General features: G+C 40.7%; 3 protein-coding genes across 4 annotated transcripts; 2 read left to right on the top strand and 1 right to left on the bottom strand.

Annotated features, from left to right (window-relative positions):
* Positions 1-387: 387 nt before the first annotated feature.
* LOC115451517 (proteoglycan Cow) lies at positions 388-11,241 on the top strand. 2 transcript variants are annotated; one of them, XM_030179861.2, is made up of 10 exons: positions 388-652; positions 3,361-3,430; positions 4,893-4,995; positions 6,102-6,501; positions 6,580-6,658; positions 6,759-6,857; positions 6,962-7,060; positions 8,475-8,624; positions 8,810-8,950; positions 9,255-11,241. In XM_030179861.2, the coding sequence occupies exons 1-10, from the start codon at positions 551-553 to the stop codon at positions 9,497-9,499; spliced, it is 1,488 nt and encodes a 495-aa protein (XP_030035721.2). In that variant the 5' UTR covers positions 388-550; the 3' UTR covers positions 9,500-11,241. The 2 variants fall into 2 exon arrangements, with proteins under 2 accessions (XP_030035721.2, XP_030035723.2); XM_030179863.2 differs by lacking the exon at positions 8,810-8,950.
* Positions 11,242-15,128: 3,887 nt separating this feature from the next.
* On the bottom strand, positions 15,129-15,492 carry LOC115451518 (cytochrome b-c1 complex subunit 10). Its single transcript, XM_030179864.2, has one exon. The coding sequence runs from the start codon at positions 15,393-15,395 to the stop codon at positions 15,219-15,221; it is 177 nt and encodes a 58-aa protein (XP_030035724.2). The 5' UTR covers positions 15,396-15,492; the 3' UTR covers positions 15,129-15,218.
* Positions 15,493-16,556: 1,064 nt separating this feature from the next.
* On the top strand, positions 16,557-21,932 carry LOC115455422 (protein ST7 homolog). The gene is made up of 3 exons (XM_037440729.1): positions 16,557-17,174; positions 20,495-21,061; positions 21,418-21,932. Exons 1-3 carry the CDS (start codon positions 16,818-16,820, stop codon positions 21,871-21,873), a joined length of 1,380 nt encoding a protein of 459 aa, XP_037296626.1. The 5' UTR covers positions 16,557-16,817; the 3' UTR covers positions 21,874-21,932.
* Positions 21,933-24,208: the final 2,276 nt, after the last annotated feature.

Genomic DNA, 24,208 nt, shown 5'->3' with positions numbered 1-24,208 from the left:
GAGACGGTGACAATTAGAAGAAACCCTGTTATCATAAGTAGGTAAGTAAGTACGTTAAGTATATTATCATTACATAGATATTTTGTAACTATTTAAGTACCTTGTATTAATGCGTGGTAAGTACCTAGTTATTAAGTATGTGGACACTTTCAATTAAGTAAAAAACTTAGGTAACGTAGTTATAAGTAGTTGATACCGGCTCAGGGCATCCTTGTAGAAATAGATTCTAGCAGGCTTTAGCGCCGGGAACGCGCTGGATAACATGACGTGGGTCGAAAAACGAAAGCGACTTTGCTTTGCAATACGAGTTTGCGGGTGCGGGCGCGAGAGGCGACGGGCGCGGGGCGGAAGGCTCGCCGGGAGGGCGCCGCGCCGGCCAGCTCGCGGCCCGCGCCCGCCGCACGCCGCCTCGCCGCCGCCGCACCGCGGCAGTGCGCGACGCGCGAGGCTGTGCGGTAGACGACGGCGACGACCCTTCTGTCCCTGTGCGCGTGCAGGCTGCGAGGCGACACTCGGTGCATTCGGTTAGCGCGGCGACTCGAGCGGCGCCATGCGCTGGGTGGCGTGGGCGGTGGTGACGGCGGCGCTGGTGGCGCTGGCCGGGGCCGCGGCTCGCCGCACCGACCAGGACTTCGAGTTCGACGAGGATGTGGTGAGACCGCGCACGACACGCGACACCGCGCTCGCTCTCTCAGCTTAATGTTCCACTTACACACGATAAATCGATAGAGGTTCACGTGCGTCGCTGTAGATAGAACGCGCCTGTTTTGCCGCCCGAATATGATACGCGAATATACCTTATCAGTCTTTAAAATTGGCACTTAAATCTCATGCCATTGTCATCACCAGTCAGTACAGAACACTTGAATTGACATTAGCCATGGCCTATATCGGCCCGAGTACACACCTAAGTAAGTCTGTTGTGATATTTATAAAATTTGAACATGGTTTAAGTTCTACGTAGCTAGGGTATTTAGTCTTTGAAAACACAATATACTTAACTACCTGAGTAATGTTGAGAAACGTAATGGGCCTGGGTTCCTTAATCATTTGTTTATTTAGCTATAACATTTTGCCTGTACGCAGCATTACATTAATAGTTGTTATTTAATTCGGATGTAATATCGTGGGCATGCATAAAATATGCGAAAACACTTACTTGCAATACGCACTAGACACAGTATCCAGGTAAGGCTATTATTGCCTACTGCCTAATAGTCTGACGCCGTCGTAGTCAGTAGGTAAGTATATTCTGACTGAAGCCTTTCGATCGCTTTTTCAATGACTGAGTAAACTGATAGGTTATGAATTACGTTACGATCAACGGGTTCTGAGTCTGACCAGTGTCTCCACTCACAATTTTGATTTTATACTAGATTTTACAGGAAAATCCTTTAAAACATTTAAAAAAATATATGTTAGGAAACATTATTTAACAAATACTTACCTTTTTGTGTATTTAATTGGGTAAAATTGGTGTCAACATAAGTAAATTTAGGCTTTATTCTATACGATCTTTTAACCTGGATCTACGTTTTATATCGTCACAGAACGATCTTTTCTATGAATAATAGAACATCTTGTAACTGGATTTTGAGGTCAACAGTTGCAATTAGTAGGATTATGCCCTCTGATTACAAATTCATCACTCTCAAGTTTCGCCAAAATCCTTTTTTTTATACTATAACTAAACAAAAAATTCAAACCTCAAAATCTGCGGAGAAGAGATTCATATTTGTACAATGATTCCTAGTGTACACCGATCCAACCTTTATTTTTTCTGGTTTCGCGGAGAAAGTACCTTATTACCGCCTAGTCTTCGTGTAAGTTTGATTTTATCCCTAAGCCCCATAAATCTCTTACTACGACTGAAAAATTCCTTGACTTGTATAAAATTAGGCTATTGCGCCCCGAAAATGGGATAAATTATAATTTGAATGTATATCTAGAGTAGTCATAAATTATAATTTGAATGTATATCTAGAGTAGTCATAAATTATAATTTGAATGTATATCTAGAGTAGTCATAAATTATAATTTGAATGTATATCTAGAGTAGTCATAAATTATAATTTGAATGTATATCTAGAGTAGTCATAAAGTCGTCGATTTACCGTATCTATACATTAAATATATTCGGAAAAAATCTGGTAAATGCAAGGCATAGGCAAGAGCACGTAAATAAATCAATAAACTTTGTTATTTTCTGTTTGCTCAAATGTTCGTTAGCCTATCTCATTAAAAGCATTAATTACTTAGTATATCCAAAATCTAATAAGTAACTGAAAAATATTTGAGTTTACATACTTATAGGGTAAGGAAACAGATAGATACAAAAGGAAGCCGGACTACATGCTTCGCACGTAGCCTGTTCGGGGGATGTGTATCGGTTTATTTTTCTTTATGTCACAAGTCACAACCTTTCAAAGTACAGCATAAATTGACCTCCGGTTTAAAGAACGTCTGACGTGCCGCAAAACGGTTTAAATTAAAAAAACAAATTTGTATCTACTGGCTATGTGATATTAAGTTGTAAAAAATATAATACTTAATGTTTTCCTATTAAGTACTATAAGTAATACCGTGATCATGTTCGATTTTTGTCACATTATCGTAATAACATTATTGCGACAGAGTTATTACAAAAGCGTTTTTTTTATTTTAAATTCTGATGATCATTTAATCATCAATATAATATTATGATTATCGATTCGCCAATCCCTAGTGGTAACGCAAATATTTTGTGTATGCATTTTTTAATGTTTGTTACCTCAGAGGCTCAGAGGAGTCAGAACTCGATAATTTATTGACCGATTTAGCCGCATGTCGTCCAAGTAAAAAGTAAAATTGAATTTGAGGAGTTCATTCGTGTATGTTGGAAGTTTAACGTCAAAAACAATGTTTAGAATGTGCGATCACCATAAAACTACACTGAACCTAAAAGAGTTAGGTATTAAAATCTTATTTGATGTTTTATTCTTTGCTGCGTCTTCGAAATTCCAGATCTAATACTCCGTCTACTTCTCCTCCCTTTCCCTTCCAACCATCCTAAGAAAACTCCTTCTCCTTCCTTTTCTCTTCCTTCTCTCTGTCCCCTACCTTGTTCCTCCCGGGCCCTGTGACCGAAAAGACGTGGTTTCCAGCGTACCGTCCGTTGGCACCCCCGGCGATAACGGTAGGGCCCACCACATCCTCACAGGGACTGCCGTGGTTGCTCAGCCGGGGGATCGCTTGTACACCGTTAGCAGGGTAACCACGGCAGATCTCAAAAAGAAATACTTCGTCTATGGCTGTGACCGTGTAGTGGTGTGAGCAGTCACCAGTGAGATTGAGAGTGACGAGTTTGGTGTGGTGTTGCAGGAGGCGGGCGGCGCAGGCGGCGGCGCGGGCGCGGTGCGAGCGCCGCGGCGCTACGTGTATGAACCACACAGTGAGTGCGCATCTCCTTAACGTTTAGGACTGAGCATTATAATATAACGTATGCCTTTACAGATTTTGGCCTACTCTAAATCTGTATAGATTGTTATGGCAACAGTGATTCAACTCATAACGAGCGCTGTGGCAGTATCTCTGTTTAGTGTAGCATAATTAGATCTAATATAAAATTATAATTTGCAAACAGACATTGTTTCTTACGAATTGTAATAGCAATATATTTTTTTTCAATCTATTGGAATTTTAGTAGTGGTTTATTAATCACATAGGTATCAATTAATAATTCAATTTTCAAAAGACATTACGCTCTTTACCGTGGCCGTTGCAGTTTCATTTATAAAATATTCCTGATCCGATCCCAAAAGGTCTTACATCCGATTACAAGCGTTATACGTACGTAGTGTGTTCAAAAAGTATCGCGGATTTTGTGCATTTTCAAAAATTATTTATTTATTCATGAATATCTATTTTCTCCCCTTCAAAGTAAACCCCCTGGGATATTATACATTTATGCCAACGTTTTTTCCAATCTTCGAAGCACTTCAAAAAATCTTTTTTTTTGTATCTTATTCAGCTCCTTCTGCGATGCCGTCTTTATCTCGTCAATCGTGGCGTAGCGTCGTCTTTTCATGGGCCCCTTCAGTTTCGGGAACAAGAAAAAGTCACAGGGGGCCAGACCTGGGGAATACGGTGACTGCGGTATCATTAGTGTGTTTTTTTTTGGCCAAGAAGTCGCGTACAAGCAGCGATGTGTAAGCAGGGGCGTTACCGAAATTGAGCAATTTTGGTACTCGTAAATCACATAATTATCTATATTCCTACTAGCTGACACGGCGAAATTCATACCTCTTAAAAAAAACCGGCCAAGTGCGAGTCGGACTCGCACACCGAAGGTTCCGTACAAACCTATAGGTATATAAGTAAAAGTTCACCCATCACGACAATCGAGTCATAGTTATGGTATTTTTATTGCAAAATGAAATCTATAACATTACAATATGGAAAGCTGGAGGAGCATAAATTAAAGACAAAGGTCTCTTTATCGTTTCAGTAATCCTTTATTTTATATTAACACATATAATTTATTTTATAATATAACTGAAATACCTACACTAGCCTTGCAGCAGCCTTGCAAAAATCTGCTGATGAATGATGGCAAATTTTTTTATCAAAGTTATTTAGGCACTATTTAGAAATCTGGTGCAAAAATATGTGATGAAACAGAAAAATTAAGGTTTTGCGAATTTTTCCTTTATATTATGTGCTATAAAACATTCTACTGGAAATAATTCCCTTTAGGTTTTGATTCCCTTCCGATTATATAAACTCATAACGCCTCAATATACATACATAAGTATAATATATTAGCGTTGCTGTAGTGAGCAGTAGTTTGTATGTGTTTGTGAAGCGCGGCGCGGCCGTGCGATGTGTTGATCAGGCGGTGCGTTGTGTTGCAGACTCGCTGTGCCGTTCGCTCGTGTGTAAGAAGCGCGAGGTGTGCGTGCTTCGTGACGCCTTCACAGCTCTCTGCGCCAGTAAGAAGGATATTCTTCGGAAAGGGTAATATAACCTACACTAATATAAAGCTGAAGAGCTTGTTTGTTTGTATGAACGCGCTAATCTCAGGAACTACTCGTTCAAATTAAACAAAAAATATTTTTGTGTGGGATAGCCCATATATCAAGGAAGCCTATGCTACATAACATCACGGTTTGACCAATAGGTGCAGAGCGTCAACGAAAAATGGCTCAAGAACAGGGAAAATATATTCCTTTCGAGAGCTTCCGTTGCGTACACTGCGTAAACGGTTAAAGTTACGCAACAATCATGCATGAAGGAATTGTTTGTCTTAATAATATGTAAAAAATATACTTATTTTAAAACAAAGTTCGCTGCCGCATCTAAGTGCAATGTGCATATCTCAACGCGAGAAACTTAAAAATTATGCAGTGGCTTTAGATGTATGGAGATAGTTTGAGACCCTGCGATGGACTTGGGCTACTTTGGGGCCGTTTAAGTATTACGTAACGTAATTTGGGAGGAGGGGGGGGGGGTCTCATAGAACGTTACGATGTGTTACAGGAGCGGAAGGGGGGGTTCGAACAACGCGCTATGTCACATTGTTTTTTTATTTTAAAACAATAACAAAGGTATTTTAGCGACTTTCCGGTACTTTGCATGACATACTTAATTGGGAATATTAGAAAAAAAAATGTCTCTTTAGAGTTACGTAACTTTTGGAGGGGGGGGGGGGGTGTACACGAAAACGTTACGGCGCGTTACATGGGGGGTGGAGGGCTAAAAATCTTCTAAAATTGCGTTACGTAAGTAGTACTTGAACGGCCCCTTCCTGAGACTTTTATTTTGGAAAAGTGTTTCATGCGGGTGAAGCCGTCACCAAAAGCTAGTATTTTATAAACATTATGAAATTGAGATATTCGAATCCCATTTATACATCGCGTCGACTCAAATGTAGGTACGTTATAGGAACCTAAGCTATAGATATAGTCTAAATGAAATTTCTGGGCATGATGTATTAAGCATCTAAGATTCATAGTCGTACGCCGACCCTATAAAAAATTAACTGGATAACAGGTGAGAATAATCTACTCACTTAGGTACCTGTAAAATGTACGTAATGAACAAATTTGAAACGTATTGTTCAGCGATGTGATAGTGACGGCGTCGACGTCGGCGTGGGAGGCGCCCGCGCGCGACGACGACGAAGAGGACGTGTTCTACGACAGCGGCGCGCGCGAGCCTCCCGCCGAGCCGCCCGCCGAGCTGCCCGCCGAGCCGCGCCCCGACCGCTGCGTGGGGTGCGGGGCGCGCAGCCGCGGCCAGTTCCTGTGCGGCTCCGACAACCGCACCTACTCGTCGCTGTGCCGCCTCGACCTGCACAACTGCGTGCACCGCGCGCGCCGCCCCGTGACGCTCGCGTGCCGCGGCTTCTGTCCGTGCGCCGCGCCGCCGCCCGCCGCCGCGCCGCCGCCGCCCGCGCCCCGCCGCCCGCACCGCGCACGCGTACGGCCACCCTCGCCACGACTCGACTATCACTATGACGACGTACGTGCACCGCTTCATCACGACGCCAAACTAGTACTGTCTCAAATTTTGTACGCAAGTTAACACTCCTAATTGCAGGAATGGCGACGTAGAAAATCTGAATCGTCCCATAATGAAGTGCTGCCGGAGAGATCAGCGCGGAGAAGATTTTCGCAAGGTAGTTTTGCCTCGCACTGCTGCTGCGTTGCGATGTTTATAAGATTGTATTATTAATTAAGTAGTTACTTAATTATTTAACTTACTGATCGCCTTCTCAGGTCCCGAGGGTTGCGCATTGGATAAGATGGCGAACAGACTACTCGACTGGTTTTCCGTTTTGATGGACGAAGCTGGAGAGATGGCTCCCCCAGAAGACGGTTCGTTACCTACTCCCAAACTCTAGATATTCACTTCCTAAGTGTCTCACCATACCTAAATGAATACCTACTTAAATATAATGATCTCTGTTATCTGATTACAGGGTTTCCTGAAGATTGCAAGCCGGAAGTGCGTTGGATGTTCGTCCACCTGGACACGGACGGCGACGGGTCGCTCTCCGCGACCAACCTCTACTCGCTCCGTAAGTGTGGCGCGCATCAGTCGCGCAGCATTATATTAATAACTAGCTTTTGCTCGCGGCTCCGCCCGCGTTATAAAGTTTTTCAGGCTAGTTTTCCATTATAAAAATAGTAGTTTCCCGGGAGCCTATGTTCTTCCCAAGGTTACAAACTGTCTCCATACCAAATTTCATCTTAATACGTTGGGTAGTTTCTGAGTTTAAGACGTTCAGGCCGACGGATGCAGCGGGGGACTTTGTTTTATAATATATTTTTTTAGAACATTTTAAGAGGAACAATCCCGTCATACATCATTGTTGCATAACTTTAACCGTTTACGCAGCGCACGCAACGGAAGCTCTCAAAACTAATAAATTGTCCCCGTATTTGCAACATGTTTCATTTCTGCTCCGCTCCTATTGGTCATAGCGTGATGATATATAACTTAAAAGCACTCCACAAACAAAGGGCTATTCAACACAAAAATAATTTTTCAGTTCGAATCGGTAGTTCCTGAGATTAGCCATAACTGCTCCACTCCTATTGGGTATAGCGTGATGATATATAGCCTATAGCAATCGACGAACAAAGGGCTATCTGACGCAAAAGAATTTTTCAGTTTGGACCGGTAGTACCTGAGATTAGCCATTACTGCTCCGCTCCTATTGGGTATAGCGTAATGATATATAGCCTATAGCACTCCACGAACAAAGGGCTATCCAACGCAAAAATATTTTTTCAGTTTGGACCGGTAGTTCCTGAGATTAGCCATTACTGCTCCGCTCCTATTGGGTATAGCGTGATGATATATAGCCTATAGCACTCCACGAACAAAGGGCTATTCAACGCAAAAAGAATTTTTCAGTTTGGACTGTTAGTTCCTGAGATTAGCGCGTTCAAACAAACAAACAAACAAACAAACAAACTCTTCAGCTTTATATAATAGTATAGATTTGTTAGCAAAGCTCGTTTTAAAAACCGTATATTTTTATGCTAATAATTTAGTTTACGTAGTAGGTATTTGGCAATAAGAGTGTTCGGGGTTTTGTGACCGTACGAGGATATACGTTTGGTTCGTAAATATAAAAGACTAAATCTCGGGTAAAATATTTTTTATGTACACTGTACTAGTCTAAATCAATGACGTTTTACAAATATAATACAATAAAAACATCTTAGGTCTAAATGGTAAAATTTTAATGGTAATTAGAACACTCGAACTGGTTGACAATCGAATGTTGACTGATTGGTAAAATTAATTAAATTAATTGTTGTGGTGTAAAGCATTAACACAGCGCTATGCAATGTAGGTTGCTTCAACCGTGTATCTTACAATGAGTACTTACCTATTATATTATACTATCCTCCTAAGCTAACGCGCGGGCAGGCATCGTACTCACGGCATGTGCTCACCATGAGTCCTGGTGCTATCGGCAGGTCACGACGAGCGCGAGCGGTGCTTGCGGCCGTTCCTGTCGTCGTGTGGCGGCGGCGCCGGAGTGTCGCGCGCCGCGTGGTGCGCGTGTCTGCGTCGCGCCGCGCGGCCCTGCACCGCGCTAGCGCGGGCGCACCCCGACCCGCACCCCGGTCAGTCTAATCCTATAGACTTCTCGACTAATTTATTGCCTACCGTGGGTACACTGTGCTACGGAATCAAAGTTTCGTGGTTAAATAATAACAGCGGCAGGAGAAGGGTGCACGAGCATCACTGAGCCCCTCGTGTCCCGTTGTTGTGAACATTGTGCACCTCGGGGATCGTTGACGTTCGGCAGGTGCGTACGTGCCGGCGTGCGACGCGCGCGGGTTCTACCGGCCGCGGCAGTGCCACGCGGCGCTGGGCGTGTGCTGGTGCGTGGACCCGCACGGCGTGGAGGTGCCCGGCTCGCGCGCCAAGGGCTCGCCCGCCTGCCCGGGTGAGCTCCGAATAACACCTACCGGAAATGTCTCAGCATCTCTCAAACAACGTCACGCCAAACATATAGATAGAGATACTTAAGTACTTATTGTGTTCTTAATCATAGTGATAATAAGTAGGTAGGTGTTGTACCTAGGTACTGTTATAATTGGCGACTGTGACTGTGGCAACTGGTACTAGATATTACATTGTGTAACAACAAAATAGACCGAATGTGCTATGTACATAATAATAATATGTAACTCATAATTATTACGTAAGTACTTATTAATATTTAATACGTCGGTATTATTGTGGTGTAGGCGAGAAGCCCAGCCTGGGGCGCGAGCGCGAGCACGATGAGAGTGCAGGCGGTGAGGGTGCGGGTGGTGCGGGGGGCGGGGGGGTGCGGGCGGCGCGCCCGACGACGACGAGGACGGCGCCAGCGGCGACCGCGAGCTGCGATACTAACGCGCGCCGCCTCGCCCGCCACCACGTCCCGCGCCAGCAACCTGCCGGCGGCGCCCACTGCGGTGGAGAATATTTTACGGCCGATATCTTGCAGTAGATTTATTTTATGCGTTCAGAGAGAATATTAAAATGTAGTAGGTATTTGCTTAGGAAGGCAGGACCCATTAGTAATGCACGTAATCCCTCGCGATTGAACGAGGAGCACACAAAAATCGCGCGGGTTCCTGGCCAGGCTCGGTGGATCCGCTGCGTTGCTGTTGTCCGTACACTTTACTTACAAAATATAGGTACAGTATTTTGTAGTTATTTGGCGCCTCTCACGAATAATAGTTTAGCGGCAAACAACTTGACTTTTCTGACAAATCCTACATATATTCCGGACGTTAGTCCAAAACTATCTCGACCTGGTGTTCTTGTAATAGCTGGTACTAACGTATACCTACTGTTTATATAGCATATAACTATAGGAATCACATGCAACTAGAATATTGTTAGAAGCACATAATACGTACCTAGTAAAAGCAATATACTTAAATGAGTATACGCATCAATTGCCTGACCTCATTGGCTGACAATGTTCTCATCGACTCATTTTGCATCAGAGCTTTCGACGGCCTGCAATCCAGCAGATGTTAACTTAGTATTAAAATCGCAATAAATTTGTTCCTGAGTCTCCATTACTGAATACTCGGTGACCGCTGACCTGCTCGCCACTCGGCGGCTGCGCCGTGCTGAGTTGCCTGTTTGCGCGAGCGTAGAACAGCTAATTATAATTATGGTGAGCGCTCGCGCAGGCGCAGCGCGGTGGTCGTGACGCACGCCGCGTCACGACCACCGTTAAAAACAATACACGTACATAATATTTCTTATACTTAACCTATGCTATACTCCGTGGTCTCTATATGCTCGATTTGTGAATTTTATTATGAGTAAGTACATTGGTTTCAATCTTGATGTGGTAATGCTGTTTTCTCCGACTACAATATTTAACTAGTACAGTTAAGCCTAGAGGGGATGAACAAATTAAAAACTTTAAATAGGCTATTTACGTTAAGCTTAATTGAAATATTTTTTCTTAGTGAGAAGTAAGTAGTTCGTTTTTGTGAAGATAAATTATATTTTTAAGAATTCAAAAGTGTACTCAGGTACAGTTGATATGAAGTTTTGAATTTGTTCAGGCTACTTATGTGAGTGACATTATTATGCTGTTACAGTGGGTAACTCCCAAGCATTTATTACGAATATTTTCCATCGACGTGAGCGTCACGTGACCGCCGCGGTTCGCAGGTACTTGCGCTGTTTTATCCTCCGGCTGCTACTCTTATTTATCTTTTAACAAGAAGGCCTAAATATAAATTGAAAGTAAAAGGAGGCGTTAATGTCCTAAAATACTCATGTTACAAGAATGGAGCCTTGACTAGTTCTGTATGTAGTGTAATGTTTTTTCTAATACATATATTTAATAGTGAATAAGCTTATGAATGTTCGATATTACTAGTTAAATAATTAGATTTAATAGCTGTTGCTGGTACAGTTATGTCTCTGCCTGAGCCTGTCCTCGGTGCAACACTTGTAACATCGGGCCGAGCAGACGAGCGCGCACATGTCATCTCACATCTCAGTGCTCCCCGTCGCCGCGTGTGTACACTAGTGGCCGGCCCCGTCCACCGGCTCCTGAGTCATATTATGTAATTGTGCTGCGTCGTTTGTATGATAAGTAACTATTTACCGGACGTTGTATGCCATACAGGTACTTGTAGAGACCGACACACTGTTAGATAATTATTTGCACTTTTTTAAATTTCACAGAATTTTACAATAAAGCCTGTATGTATATGACTTGATGTTTTATTTAAAACTATTTAGTTTATTACACAATATACACACATAAAAATGTGTATCTACCTACGTAAATTTAAATATTAAATAAAATTCAACTCAATTCCTCTGAGTGCAATAGATACATAATACCTATTTACCGTTAAATAGGGTATTTTAGTGTACGTGAGAAAAAATCCAAAAATACATAATTAAGATAATTTAATCAAAAAGCAACCGGAAAATACTTAGTAGCTTTAGTTCATAAAATTATAAATTAAATTTTTAAATTCAATTCAAAGTTTTGACTTTTTTTATCAGTTTTACAAATATGCGAAACGAGTGCCGCCATGACATGACGTCATCAAAGCAATAAACTGCTTGAAGTGTCAACACGCGTTCACTATTTCTAAATTATGGAAATACTAGTTTTTGCCCGCGGCTCCGCCCGCGTTATAAAGTTTTTCGAGCTAAAGTATTCCGTTATAAAAGTCACGCTATATATTTACCCGGGAACCTATGTTCTTCCCAGGGTCTCAAAGTGTCTCCATACCAAATTTCATCTTAATACGTTGGGAAGTTTTTGAGTTTAACACGATCAGGCAGTCGGATGCAGCGGGGGACTTTGTTTTATAATATATTTTTGTACAACTTTTTAAGAGGAACAATCCCGTCATACATCATTATTGCATAACTTTAACCGTTTACGCAGGGCACGCAACGGAAGCTCTCAAAACTAATACATTTTTCCCGTTTTTGCAACATGTTTCATTACTGCTTCGCTCCTATTGGTCATAGCTTAATGATATATAGCCTATAGCACTCCAAAAACAAAGTGCTATCCAACATAAAAAAAAAAATTCAGTTCGATCTGATAGTTCCTGAGATTTGCCATTACTGCTCCGCTCCTATTGGTCATAGCGTGATGATATATAGCCTATAGCACTCCACGAACAAAGAGCTATTCAACACAAAAAGAATTTTTCAGTTCGAACCGGTAGTTCCTGAGATTAGCCAATACTGCTCCGCTCCTATTGGGTATAGCGGGATGATATATAACCTATAGCACTCCATGAACAAAGAGCTATCTAACACAAAAATATTTTTTCATTTCGAACCGGTAGTTCCTGAGATTAGCGCATCCAAACAAACAAACAAACAAACTCTTTAGCTTTATATAATAGTATAGATACCAATTTTTCGAACAAAAAATTTGGATCTCTTCTCGCAAGTTGTGACCAAGTTTTCCTCATAGTTATATCAGTTGGCACTTGAATCCACAATTATTTCGACGTTTTTGCACTAGTATTATTAGATTCAGGAACAACACACTAATGATAAGGATAGTAGCTTATTTTAATTGTAATAATATCCTCTTCCGTTAAACTCTGTGCCTAATGCCTATGCACACTTGATGTTTACTGTCGAGATGACTTCAGCAACGTGGCCTCTAGCGTTAGGTATCGTTTATTTACGCAAGAAAAAAATAAAATGTAATATTTAAATGTATTTAATGGCACTTATTGATTGATTTTTTTTTATAAAATTTCTAGTGGTTTTTTATCACCTTAAGATTAATTAGAGGCTTTTTTCAAAAAAGAGTATACCCAGTGACGTTTTACAAACATCTTAGATAATACCCTATTGTATACCTCAGCGTCGAAAGGGGAAATTTGTCAAAAGGGAACCCGAGGATCTCAGCCGAGGATACAAATTTTTACCCCATTTAATATAACGCACTGTTAACGATATATGTCAGTTTATTACAAAAAAAAAACTATAAGTAGTTTAGTCTTACTTCTAAAATAAAATTATTAGGTACGTATTACGCGTAGGTAATACTACTTCAAATGAGCCTGCCGTTCGCCCGATGGTAAGTGATACGACCATAAATAGAATAAACACCATCCATTCCTTGAATTCCAAAATTTTGTTCGGTATTCCACTGTGCTCGCCATCCTGAGACATGAGATGTTAGTCTTATTATGTCCAGTTGTTACACTAGCTACAGCGTCCTTTAAACCGGATCACAACGGTGACTACACACTACTGCTTGGCGACAGAAATAGACACTGCGTTGGTACCCACCCAGGTGGACTTCCACATATGAGAGCAGTCCTGGATTTGTAAAAGGCCGTAAGTACAGGCCGCGGCCTATGGGCGGCAGCCTCCTAGGGGCGGCGGATTTTAGAGGACGCTCACTTTATTTAATTAATCATCCGTTTATTTAACTTTAGACTTCCATAATACAAACAAATGGAAAATTATTAAGTATTTTAGAAAACAACATATACTTAACATGCATAAACTTACCTACAGAGGGCGGGGGATATAAATTGGCCAAACTCTGTATGAGAGACTTATCATCAGTATCTACCGCAACAAAGAAATATACTTATTTATTAAAAAAAAACTGTGATGTGATTTTTAAAAAAGAACTTCCTGGTGAACAACTGAGTTAAACCAAGAAATGGACAAACATTTATACGAAAATTAAAGCGCCTTCAAACCACTACCACCAAAAATCTAAAAATAATTTCACATACAAGTACTTATATACTGGTTACTAATTTTAGAGTTGGTGACTAATTAAAATTGAACTTTGCATATTGTTTCTATATGTTTGTTCATGTATGTAACTAGAATAGCTAGCAATTTTCTAAGTCACCAATTCCAAAATTAGTAAGGACTATATACATATGTTAAATTATTTCTTGGCTTTTGAAGATGGTTTATTTTTATTTTCTTTTGATTTTTAACCGAATTCAAGAGATGATTTTTTTTTATACATTATGGGAATGGCAAAGCGGCCCTACTGCACTTGATGTTAAGTGGAGTGGGGTCCAATATAATGTTAACTGACGAGAGATGATTACCTCTCGTTTCTTTTTGTTGATATTTAAGTACTTATTATTTATGTAAATTTATATAACTTTTCTTACCTTATCCAAATAAAAGATTAATTGTCACTTCATAGGCTACCATTATAAATATTCTGCATAACACCTAAGAAAGTTTAGGAGAGACTGAAATCCAGCACTGCTCGGAACTACTGTCTCAGCTGAGCCATTTCCTTGTTCCTTTTTATTTCTAAAATTTTACTGTTTTTTATAATAATAGATGCGAGTAGATAATAAGCTTATAAACTGATTTTAATTTTATTTATTTATTTAGCAGTATACACAATTATGTCGGCCTGTTGGAACTGCATCTACACCTACACAGGTGTTTCTGGATCCCAACACACTTACGCAGGCTACTATGGCAGGTAACACTTTGTGAACGTTGGTTGCTATCTGGGCGGATATAAAATATTTTCTACCACCAGTAAAACTCTTCAAGTAAGAGACTGATAGTCATAAGAGTTGCTTTTTATTGCATTGCCATAAAACCCCTACATTGGTACATAACTTCATACAATGGTCTTGGAACTTCTGTGTTATTGTAGTGTGTCTGGTATAAGTGTGTAAGAGGTGATAAATGATTTTTATATCACAATAAAAAAACAAACTATTATTCATATCAGGAGCTTGGTAATGTCTTGAGAATAATCATGTGCAGGCATTTTTTTGCTGTAATAGTAAGGTTAGATTTTTGTGAATCTTACTAAAAGTAGTTTTAGGGTTAAAATTATTACTAAAAGGAAAGTGTACTTGTTTAATTAATATTAATTATGTCCTTATAATTGATCATTTTACCATTTGTAATAGAAATAAATGTAACAAATGTTATAAGACATTAACAACCACTCTATTATAAATTGGTGCACTAATATAGGAACTTCATGTAATTTTACGCCTTTTTTATATGTACTTCATATTTAAAATCAAATTATATACAATTAGAAAAATGGCGTTTGGCAAGAAGTATAAATTATTATAGGGGGTTTCAAAAATAAAATACATTTGTGCTCACTTCAACTATGACTTATAATACATACTTAAACAAAAGTAAACGAAACCACACTTTAAAAGAATAAATATGTGATGAGGTCCATTTTACTTTTCTTCTTCGATTTCTTTGAACTTGCCACGGTAATAAGGAATATTGGCGACGAACACCTTCCAGTCGGTGAAGTAGAGCATCGTGAGGAACGCGGCGCCGCCGTATCCTACCGCCGTCGACGCGAAAGACGCTGCAATCTCCATATGCCTTTTGCCCAAGCGACCCAGCATTTTGTGCCTCTAATTAACTAAACTCCGCTTTTTCAGGTATGTCCTCTGAGCAGTTACGTAAATCTTACAATAGCAATAATTGTCCAAAGGCTTATGTCATGTGTCAACTTACAAATGTCATCAATGTTACAAATATACAAAAATAAGTAGAATTGCCCATAGTAAAATAAATATTGATATCTGGGATTTTTCTTTCCGGAAATTATGATGGGATATTTCTATAAATTATGATGGGTGCTTAGAACATTTTACGAGTTATAGGATTTTCTTTTAAATAATGATTCTGCTATACTGGTAGCGAAAAGCATTCGTACTTTTTTTAAAGGAAATCGGGGATGTCATGATTTCTCAGGGAAGCGTATTTCATAGTAGTATAGATGGGACAGTGAAGGACGAGTAAATTATGTTGGAATTGTAAGAAGGATAGTGGAGAAGAAGATTACCAGCAAATCTTCAGCAGGTTTTTATCGTACTTGGAACCGAAATATTGAAATTTAGAAAACAACATAAAAGAATCGTCCGATTTTTGAGGCTAAGTGTGACTTATAAGAAATGTCAAGCTATAATTTTGGGCAGCCCGTGGTTAGTTCGTGGATTGGATATACAGCCATAACTTTCAATTCACTACAATTGTTCGATGACGGTTCGATTATCTCTTTGTGTAGCATTGTAAAAAAACCTTGGTTTACATAATATAAACAATACTTTTAATTGGCAAGCCCTAATCAATGGAAGTGGAATGTGTATACCTCATGGTTGCCAAATTTATGTTGAGGGCTATAAGGGTCATAGACTAATATATAATTGATAAGGGTCCGCGAACACTCACTGGCCCTTTCCTCTCCGCCCATCTTAAGATGGTTCTTTCTCCTTACTCAACACTTCTTTCCCAAGTAAACCGTTCGCAAGTTTCCCTCGGTCTTGACTGCGTGGTATGTAACCAAAAAATCTGAATGTCGATTTGCTTAACAAACTTGACCGTTTTTTAAATGACTTTATTCGATTAATTTTTGATTACCACAATTATAAGCAAATTTCATCTTGCCGCTCCCAACTTTAGAAGTCCATTCGTTAGTGCCGACACCAATAAGGCCGAAACTGAACGTCCTGTCCACACTTTCTTCTATTATCAACTTACAGAAACTAAATCAAATACAGGAACCTACCCTATAGTATTTGAGGGAAAACGGGTACAATGGATCAAAATTATCTAGATCTAGAGCTGTAAAATAATAAAAAAAATATACTTGACATTTAGGAGTTGACAGTCTGGTTGACAATTGTATGAGCTACTAACAGTAACTAAATAGTATTCGGCTTTTGCCTTTTACAGTTTTGCTTGTTGTAAATTGTAAATAACAACAAGTATAGTGCAGCCAGGTGTGAATTTGTGGTGTGACGTTTCCGAAGGCGTGTGAGAGCATGATGTGGGATTCCGGTGCATTCCTGGGCGCATTGACGCCTAAATTCTATGTAGCGCTGACGGGCACGTCTTCGCTAATATCGGGGTTGATCTTGATCTTCGAGTGGTGGTACTTCCGCAAATATGGAACATCATTCATCGAGCAGGTGTCGCTGGCGCATCTGGGTCCATGGTTGGGTGGCGGTGAGGCGGAGGCGGCGGCAGGCGAGTGTAAGGTGTGGCGCAATCCGATGGCACTGCTGCGCGGCGCTGAGTATGGGCGGCTGTGGAGCGCAGCGCGGCGCGCGCCCCTCACCTACTACGACATGAACCTGTCGGCGCAGGACCACCAGGCTTGGTTTGGTGGTGCAGGGGAGGTAAGCAATAACATTGATCAACCTGTACATGTCACTTCTTCATTGACATTTATTACTGATGCTATTCCCATTTTCTATGTAGACCAGGATAGGAGAAATGATAGGTTGAGCATAAGAATATAAACAGAAAACTATGTTACATGTGTAATTCATCTATGATTAGTGCCAGCAAAACCCATTTCCCTTTAATTTAGTTTGTTTAGTTAATTAAATAAACTACTATTATGCATTAGTATTAAGACCAATATGCTTCTTTTATTTTCATAATATTGTGGTAGCTATTTAAATATATTTTCTTTTTTGGTTTTTTATTGAAGTGTATGTCAAGATAAGCATGCTGCTTGCCTGTTGATAAGTGATACAAATGCATATAAACAGCAGCAACAGCATGTAGAACTTAAATTACAAAGTACTGTGTGGCACTTCACTGTGCTTGTCACCTTAAGACATAAGATGTTAACTCATCTAATGCCTAGTATTTGCTCTGGCTAAAATGTCTTTCAAACCAGAATACACCAGTGCATGCACAGTGATGCTGGCGGTAGAAATGAGTGGAACTGAGCCTGATGGTTTCTTGCATATTAGAGACCTACTGCCTGTTATCTGTGATTGCATGTGCACGTGTTAAAGCACAATTGAATCATTTCGATTTTTAAAATGTGTAAAGCAATGAAATAATCAACATAACTTTTATAAGGAGTACTGAATAATTAAGTTGCAATTTATGAAAATTAAATAATGCAAATTATTCAATCTATGCAAATCTCTGTTTTATGAATCCTGACTTACATAATTCTTTATATGATACTGTTGGTTTAAATGAGCTCAAGCAATAATCAGCTTTTCTTGTGTGTATTTTTTATTTGATTTTCTTTTTTTATAGATTTTGTATCTCCTTTATTTTCGGCATACTTAAATAATACTCTGTAAACCTTTAGTGTACATTATGTCCGATGTAATATTTTATGTTAATTGTGTTTGTCTGTAACTGGGTAGTTTGATTTGAGTGTTTGCTTTCTCTTGTTCTTAATGTATTAGACACTGGCAATTCAATAAAAATAAATAAAATAAAATTAACCATACAGGCCCATGCAACTGTGTCATGTTACAGGATCTGCCTGTTTAAAACTGGATCTGAATAGGCTGGCATAAATGTCTCACCTGGGCATGAATAATCATATTCTGTCAGATGACAGGTGTTTTATATGGACACTATGCCACTTACTGTAAGGTGCTCTAGGTCATTTTGCCATGCCCATACATAAAAAAATAATTAAAGACTTTAATTACTATGGTCAGCATTCAGTTGAAAATGTTTAAATAAAACAAAACATGTCCAAATCCAACATGCCCTTTGCTATATGGTATCCTAAATTAATCTAGCAAATACTGTTGGATCTAGGGCTGATAATTCTGCACCAAAAGAGACAGAAAAGTGGCAGGATCTTATTTCTTACATATAATATGCAGGATACTGGCATCTCGGTGTTTTGCAGTTAACAAATTCCTAATATAATAAGTACCCACATACAGAATTACATAATATTTTTTAATAAGTATCCAAAAAAAAGCGACGATAGCCTAGTTGGGTATGGAACGGTCTGCCGAGACGAATGTCCGCAGGTTCAAATCCCAAGGGCACACACCTCTGACTTTTCTAAAAAATCACGTGTGTATTCTTTGTGAATTTATCGTTCGCTTTAACGGTGAAGGAAAACATCGTGAGGAAACCGGCACATCTGAGAAGTTCTCTATAAGAATTTCGAAGGTGTGTGAAGTCTACCAATCCGCACTAGGCCAGCGTGGTGGACTAAGGCCTAATCCCTCTCAGTATTAGAGGAGGCCCGTGCTCAGCAGTGGGCAAGTATATAATACAGGGCTGATATTATTATCCAAAAAAACCAGTTGACTGCTAAGTTCGCATTCATCAAATGCGCGAAGTTAATATATTAATTAAGATATCTGAAATTTTCCAATTTTCTTTAAGTAAGACCCAAAGTATAAAAGAACTTTTTTAAGGTGAATAAAATCAGTTAAGTCATTCTCCAGTTATGGTGTGACAAAAGAAAACAGATTCAATTTTATATACCCAGATATTTTTAACGTTCTATTGAAATATATTGAAGAGTACCAATGTTATGTTAGAAATTATTCATTACATACAGTCTGGAAATTAATCATTTGGTGCTCAATTAGTTTTTTTTTTGTATTATGCCATGTATGCCCATTGCCCAGATTAGCATTTGTTTAGTATATATTTATTTTGTTTATTAGTCTGTAAGCCTTCATCAAAATTTAATAAATAAAATAAATTTTGTGGTAATAACTCACTCTAGTTAATAAATAATTAAAAGGCAAGATGTTTTAATTTAAATATTGTCTTGAATTATAACAGTAATTCTCTTTAATATATAAAAAAAAATAGTTTTTGCTCGCGGCTTTGTCCGAGTGAAGAAGTTTTTCGGGATAAAAGTGCCGCTAGATATGTTCCCGGTGTAGCAAGTAGCTTATAACTTCCTCAAGGTCCCCCAACTATCTTCATACCAAATTTCATAAAAATTCGTGCTATAGATTGTGAGAAAATCGATACCATACAGACTGACTGAAAAGGGGACTTTGTTTTATAATATGTATTGATTATAATAAGTAAATATTATGTATTAGTATAATAATATTTTAAGTATCTCTCAGTCTTCTGTCTCATTCGCACACTCACTTTTCTAAGGTATTTAAAGATTTGCTATTGCCTATTACTTTATTTTTCAAACAAACCTTTTCCTGACAATAATGAAAATATAAAAGAAAGATGGATAAATTTGGTGCAGTTTGGAAGTTAAGCGCGTACATACATTTCGGTGATTAATTTGTATTTATATGTATTACAAAAAATATTTGTTTATATTGCATATCTTGGTTCTTGTACAATATAGTTTATTTTCGTTACAATGTTGCAATTAGTGATTTTCATTTTAGTGTTTGTATGAAATTTAACGAATTATTATGTACCGAAAGCCTTTTTAATCATTTAATCATTGAAGTGTAATACATAGAATTTGGCATGCATTCCAATCATCAAGAGCTGTTACTAGATAAAAAACGGTTTCACTTACGTATTCTTAGTTGGAAGCATCGACCAGTTTTATAAATGATATGCTACGTAGTTTTCCATGGGAGGTGTGTTTATTTGAAAAACCTGGTACCAGATAATTTAGGACAATTCAAATAGATAATAAATTTTCGCTTCAGTTGGAGTGGAACCGCGCAGCGTGGATTGGCATGTGGCATGCGAGTGAGTGAGAGCAGTGGTTCGCACTTCGCAGGGGCCCGCCGAGCGCGAGATGAACCGCGCCTGGCGCGAGCGGGAACCCGCCGCGCGCGTCGGCGCCGCCCGCGCCGCGCTCGCCCGCGACCCCGACTGCGCCGCCGCGCTGCTGCTGCTCGCCGAGGAGGACGCGCCCACCGTGCAGGAGGCCGAGCGCGTGCTGCGCCGCGCCTGGCGCGCTGCCGAGGCCTCGTGGCGCGCGCACGCCGCCGCCGGCGCCGCGTGTGCCGCCGCCGCGCGCTGCGACGCCGCCGTGCTCGCGCACGTCAAGCGCCGCGCCGCCATGTGCGCGCGCCGCCTGGGCCGCCTGCGCGACGCGGCGCGCCTGTTCCGCGAGCTCACGCGCGACGCGCCGCCCGCGCTGCACGCGCTCGCGCCGCACGAGAACCTCATCGAGGTGCTGCTGGAGCAGCGCCTGTACGCGGACGCGGCGGCGGTGGTGGCGCGGTGCGAGGACGCGGGCGCGCCGCCCTCGGCCACGCTGCTGTACACGGCGGCGCTGCTGCGCGCGCGCTCCGCCTGCACCGCGGCCGCGCGCTCCGCCGCCGAACTCGCCGCGCTCGAGGTAAGCGCATCGATAACTCGACAAAATGATAATATTCCAGCGCTGATTACGTTAGTTTTTGGATTTCTCTAGTCTTTTATAAATATTTAATAACTTTGTAAAATATGTCCCATTTCTATGGGTGTAGCCAGTTTTTTTACTTAGGGAGAGCGGGGGACGATGTACGGAAATTTTGTTGCAGGGGGGCAAACGGAATTTTTAATATAGCTATTTCGATTAATTTGACCCTAGTTGAAACTAGGCTGTGGCGCAGCCGTCATTTCTTGCTCTCCCTTGGCGACGCCCAAGCTCAATTCCGATAACCGTGCTCAATGCTCATGGCCCATGTAACGTTGTGGTGAATGTGTCTCGCGTAGACGATCCGTCGCGCCATCGAGTTCAACCCGCACGTGCCGGAGTACCTGCTGGAGCTGCGCGCGCTGACGCTGCCGCCGGAGCACGTGCTGCGGCGCGGCGACAGCGAGGCGGTCGCGTACGCGTTCTGCCACCTGCGGCACTGGCGCGCGGCCGAGGGGGCGCTGCGCCTGCTGGCGGCGGCGTGGCAGGCGGCGGAGCGCGCGGGCGCGGCGGGCGGCGGCGGCGCGGCGGGCGCGGGCGGCGCGGGCGGGTGCGCGCTGTGCGCGGACCGCGAGCTGCTGGCGCCGCACCACGCGGCGTCGCTGTGGCCGCGGCGGCGCGCGGCGCTCGTGCCGCTGGCGGCGGCGCTGTGCGCGCTCACGGCGCTGCTGGCGCTCGCGGCGCACCGCTGGCCCGCCACCGCGCATGCGCTGCTCGACCCCAGGCGACTGCACTCGCTGTTGGCCGCCGTCTGAACCGCACCGACCACACTCCACTGTTTATTTTACGTATAATAAAGAGCAATTGTGATCGATATGAAAGTTTTTCTTGTACTGCAACCCAAACTAATTATAATATTATGGTAAATACCATCCACAGTAGACGAGCTCACACTACATGAGTCTTGTTGATAGCATGAGGCTCGAGTAGTATAAGATGTGTACGAATTATAAATTAAAAATAGTAAAAAAATACTGAGAAATATCTAGTTTTGAGGACCAAATTTCAATAAACATTTCGAAAAAAAGGCAAATAAAATTATACCCAGTTCTAAGGACCGGCATCATTAAAACTGCACACGTAGCTAATTGCACAACGGACAAATGACCTTGACACACCGGGGTCTATCGAGAACCCAAAAACATGCGCTTGTGGTCGGGGTTAAGCTGGTTAAATTTGGAGCTGTATAGGCAGAAGGGACATACAATTTCATGGCGCTGAACCCACGTACGATTAATAGGAACGACAGAAATTAGTTTTTCTACAATATGCATTTTTTTCATCCAGGTAGATATAGGTCTGCTAAAGTCAATAAAAATCTCATTTATTTGAAATTGCGGGTATATTATTCCTGACAAAACAAACTTGTTTTTAGTTTCTTATCTAAATTTAACTAAACAACGATTTCAGATGTTGCAGCGTGGCACCGTATAGCTTTTGCTTCAATTTTATAAGATGGTGCGTAATTACAGAATACTAATACTCGCAAGCATGTTGACATATTATATTCATCAGTTACTCGATTGCGATATTTTGCATAATTATCTTCATTTCGAAAAACGCAGACTCGCACAAGCAAGTTGATCTAAACATTGCCGGCAAGTAAAGAGCGATTCGCTTTAGATTGGGATATTTATCTTTATATATTACTAGCTTTTGCCCGCGGCTCCGCCCGTGTTATAAAGTTTTTCAGGCTAAAGTTGTCCGTTATAAAAGTAGTAGTTTCCCGGGAGCCTATGTTCTTCCCAGGGTCTCAAACTGTCTCCATACCAAATTTCATCTTAATACATTGGGTAGTTTTTGCGTTTAACACGTTCAGGCAGACAGATGCAGCGGGGACTTTGTTTTACAATATATTTGTTAGAACTTTTTAAGAGGACCAATCCCGTCATACATCATTGTTGCATAACTTTAACCGTTTACGCAGCGCACGCAACGGAAGCTCGGAAAACTAATAATTTTTCGTTTTTGCAACTTGTTTCATTACTGCTCCGCTCCTATTGGGTATAGCGTGATGATATATAGCCTATAGCACTCCACGAACAAAGGGCTATCCAACGCAAAAAAAATCAGTTTGGACTGGTAGTTCCTGAGATTAGCCATTACTGCTCCGCTCCTATTGAGTATAGCGTGATGATATATAACCTATAGCACTCTGCGAATAAAGGGCTATCCAGCGCAAAAAGATTTTTTCAGTTTGGACAGTTTATATAATAGTAAAGATAAAAGCCTATTTGTATCTGACGCTGTGGCCATAAGATGTATATTGTATATCTGATATAAACTGGATTACCTCATTTTCAACATATTAAGATGATTTCATTTTATGCTATTTCAGTAGCAGTGAGCAGATTCCTCAATGTTTTTACACGAATAAGGATAACTCGCAATTGATGCGATATTTTCTAATTTAAGTATTAAAATCATTAAAACGTGTCGAAATCGCATTTTTTTTTGTATTCTCCCTCATAAATATCATAATTCAACTGAGGAATCCTAGATTTCAAAGACGGAAAACTTTCAGATGCTTTCTTCTCAATTGATCTATCATAAGTTGGAATTTACTTTTGAATGCGTTTATGCGCTAATAATCTCAATATTAGTTTTCCTTGTAGCTCCAAATTCTTCTTCTTTTAAAAATGGCTCCACCGTTTCATCAGTGATTTTGCCAATGTCGAGTGGGTAGGAGTGAAAATATTTATTTATTTATTTAATAAGGTACACCAACAGCATACATATCCTTAAATCTAAAATAAAAAAGTATTGCGTGTTGACAATTGGCTGATATGCATGCCACTTCAGGTATACACAACGTTCACAAAGTAAATATAATGTGACTAACAAACATTAATACTTAGGAGGAATAAAATTAAAATTTTATAACAACTTAAACCCAATAGGAACTCATAAATAAACAATTAACATTAAACAAAGGTATTAACTATATAATATTAACATAAGTTTATTAAAATAACTTTCAACCCAAAGTGCATTAAAAAAACGCCAACGACAAAGAGCAATTTAAATAGGATAGCACATTTGACATAAGTGTAAAACCAAGCTCTCACAACTACAGGAGCAGGAGCGTAC

The sequence above is a fragment of the Manduca sexta genome, chromosome 20 (assembly GCF_014839805.1).
Source record: "Manduca sexta isolate Smith_Timp_Sample1 chromosome 20, JHU_Msex_v1.0, whole genome shotgun sequence".
Classification (NCBI taxonomy): domain Eukaryota; kingdom Metazoa; phylum Arthropoda; class Insecta; order Lepidoptera; family Sphingidae; genus Manduca; species Manduca sexta.
Note: the sequence above shows the minus strand (reverse complement) of the source record. Positions and strands in the feature narration are given on the sequence as shown.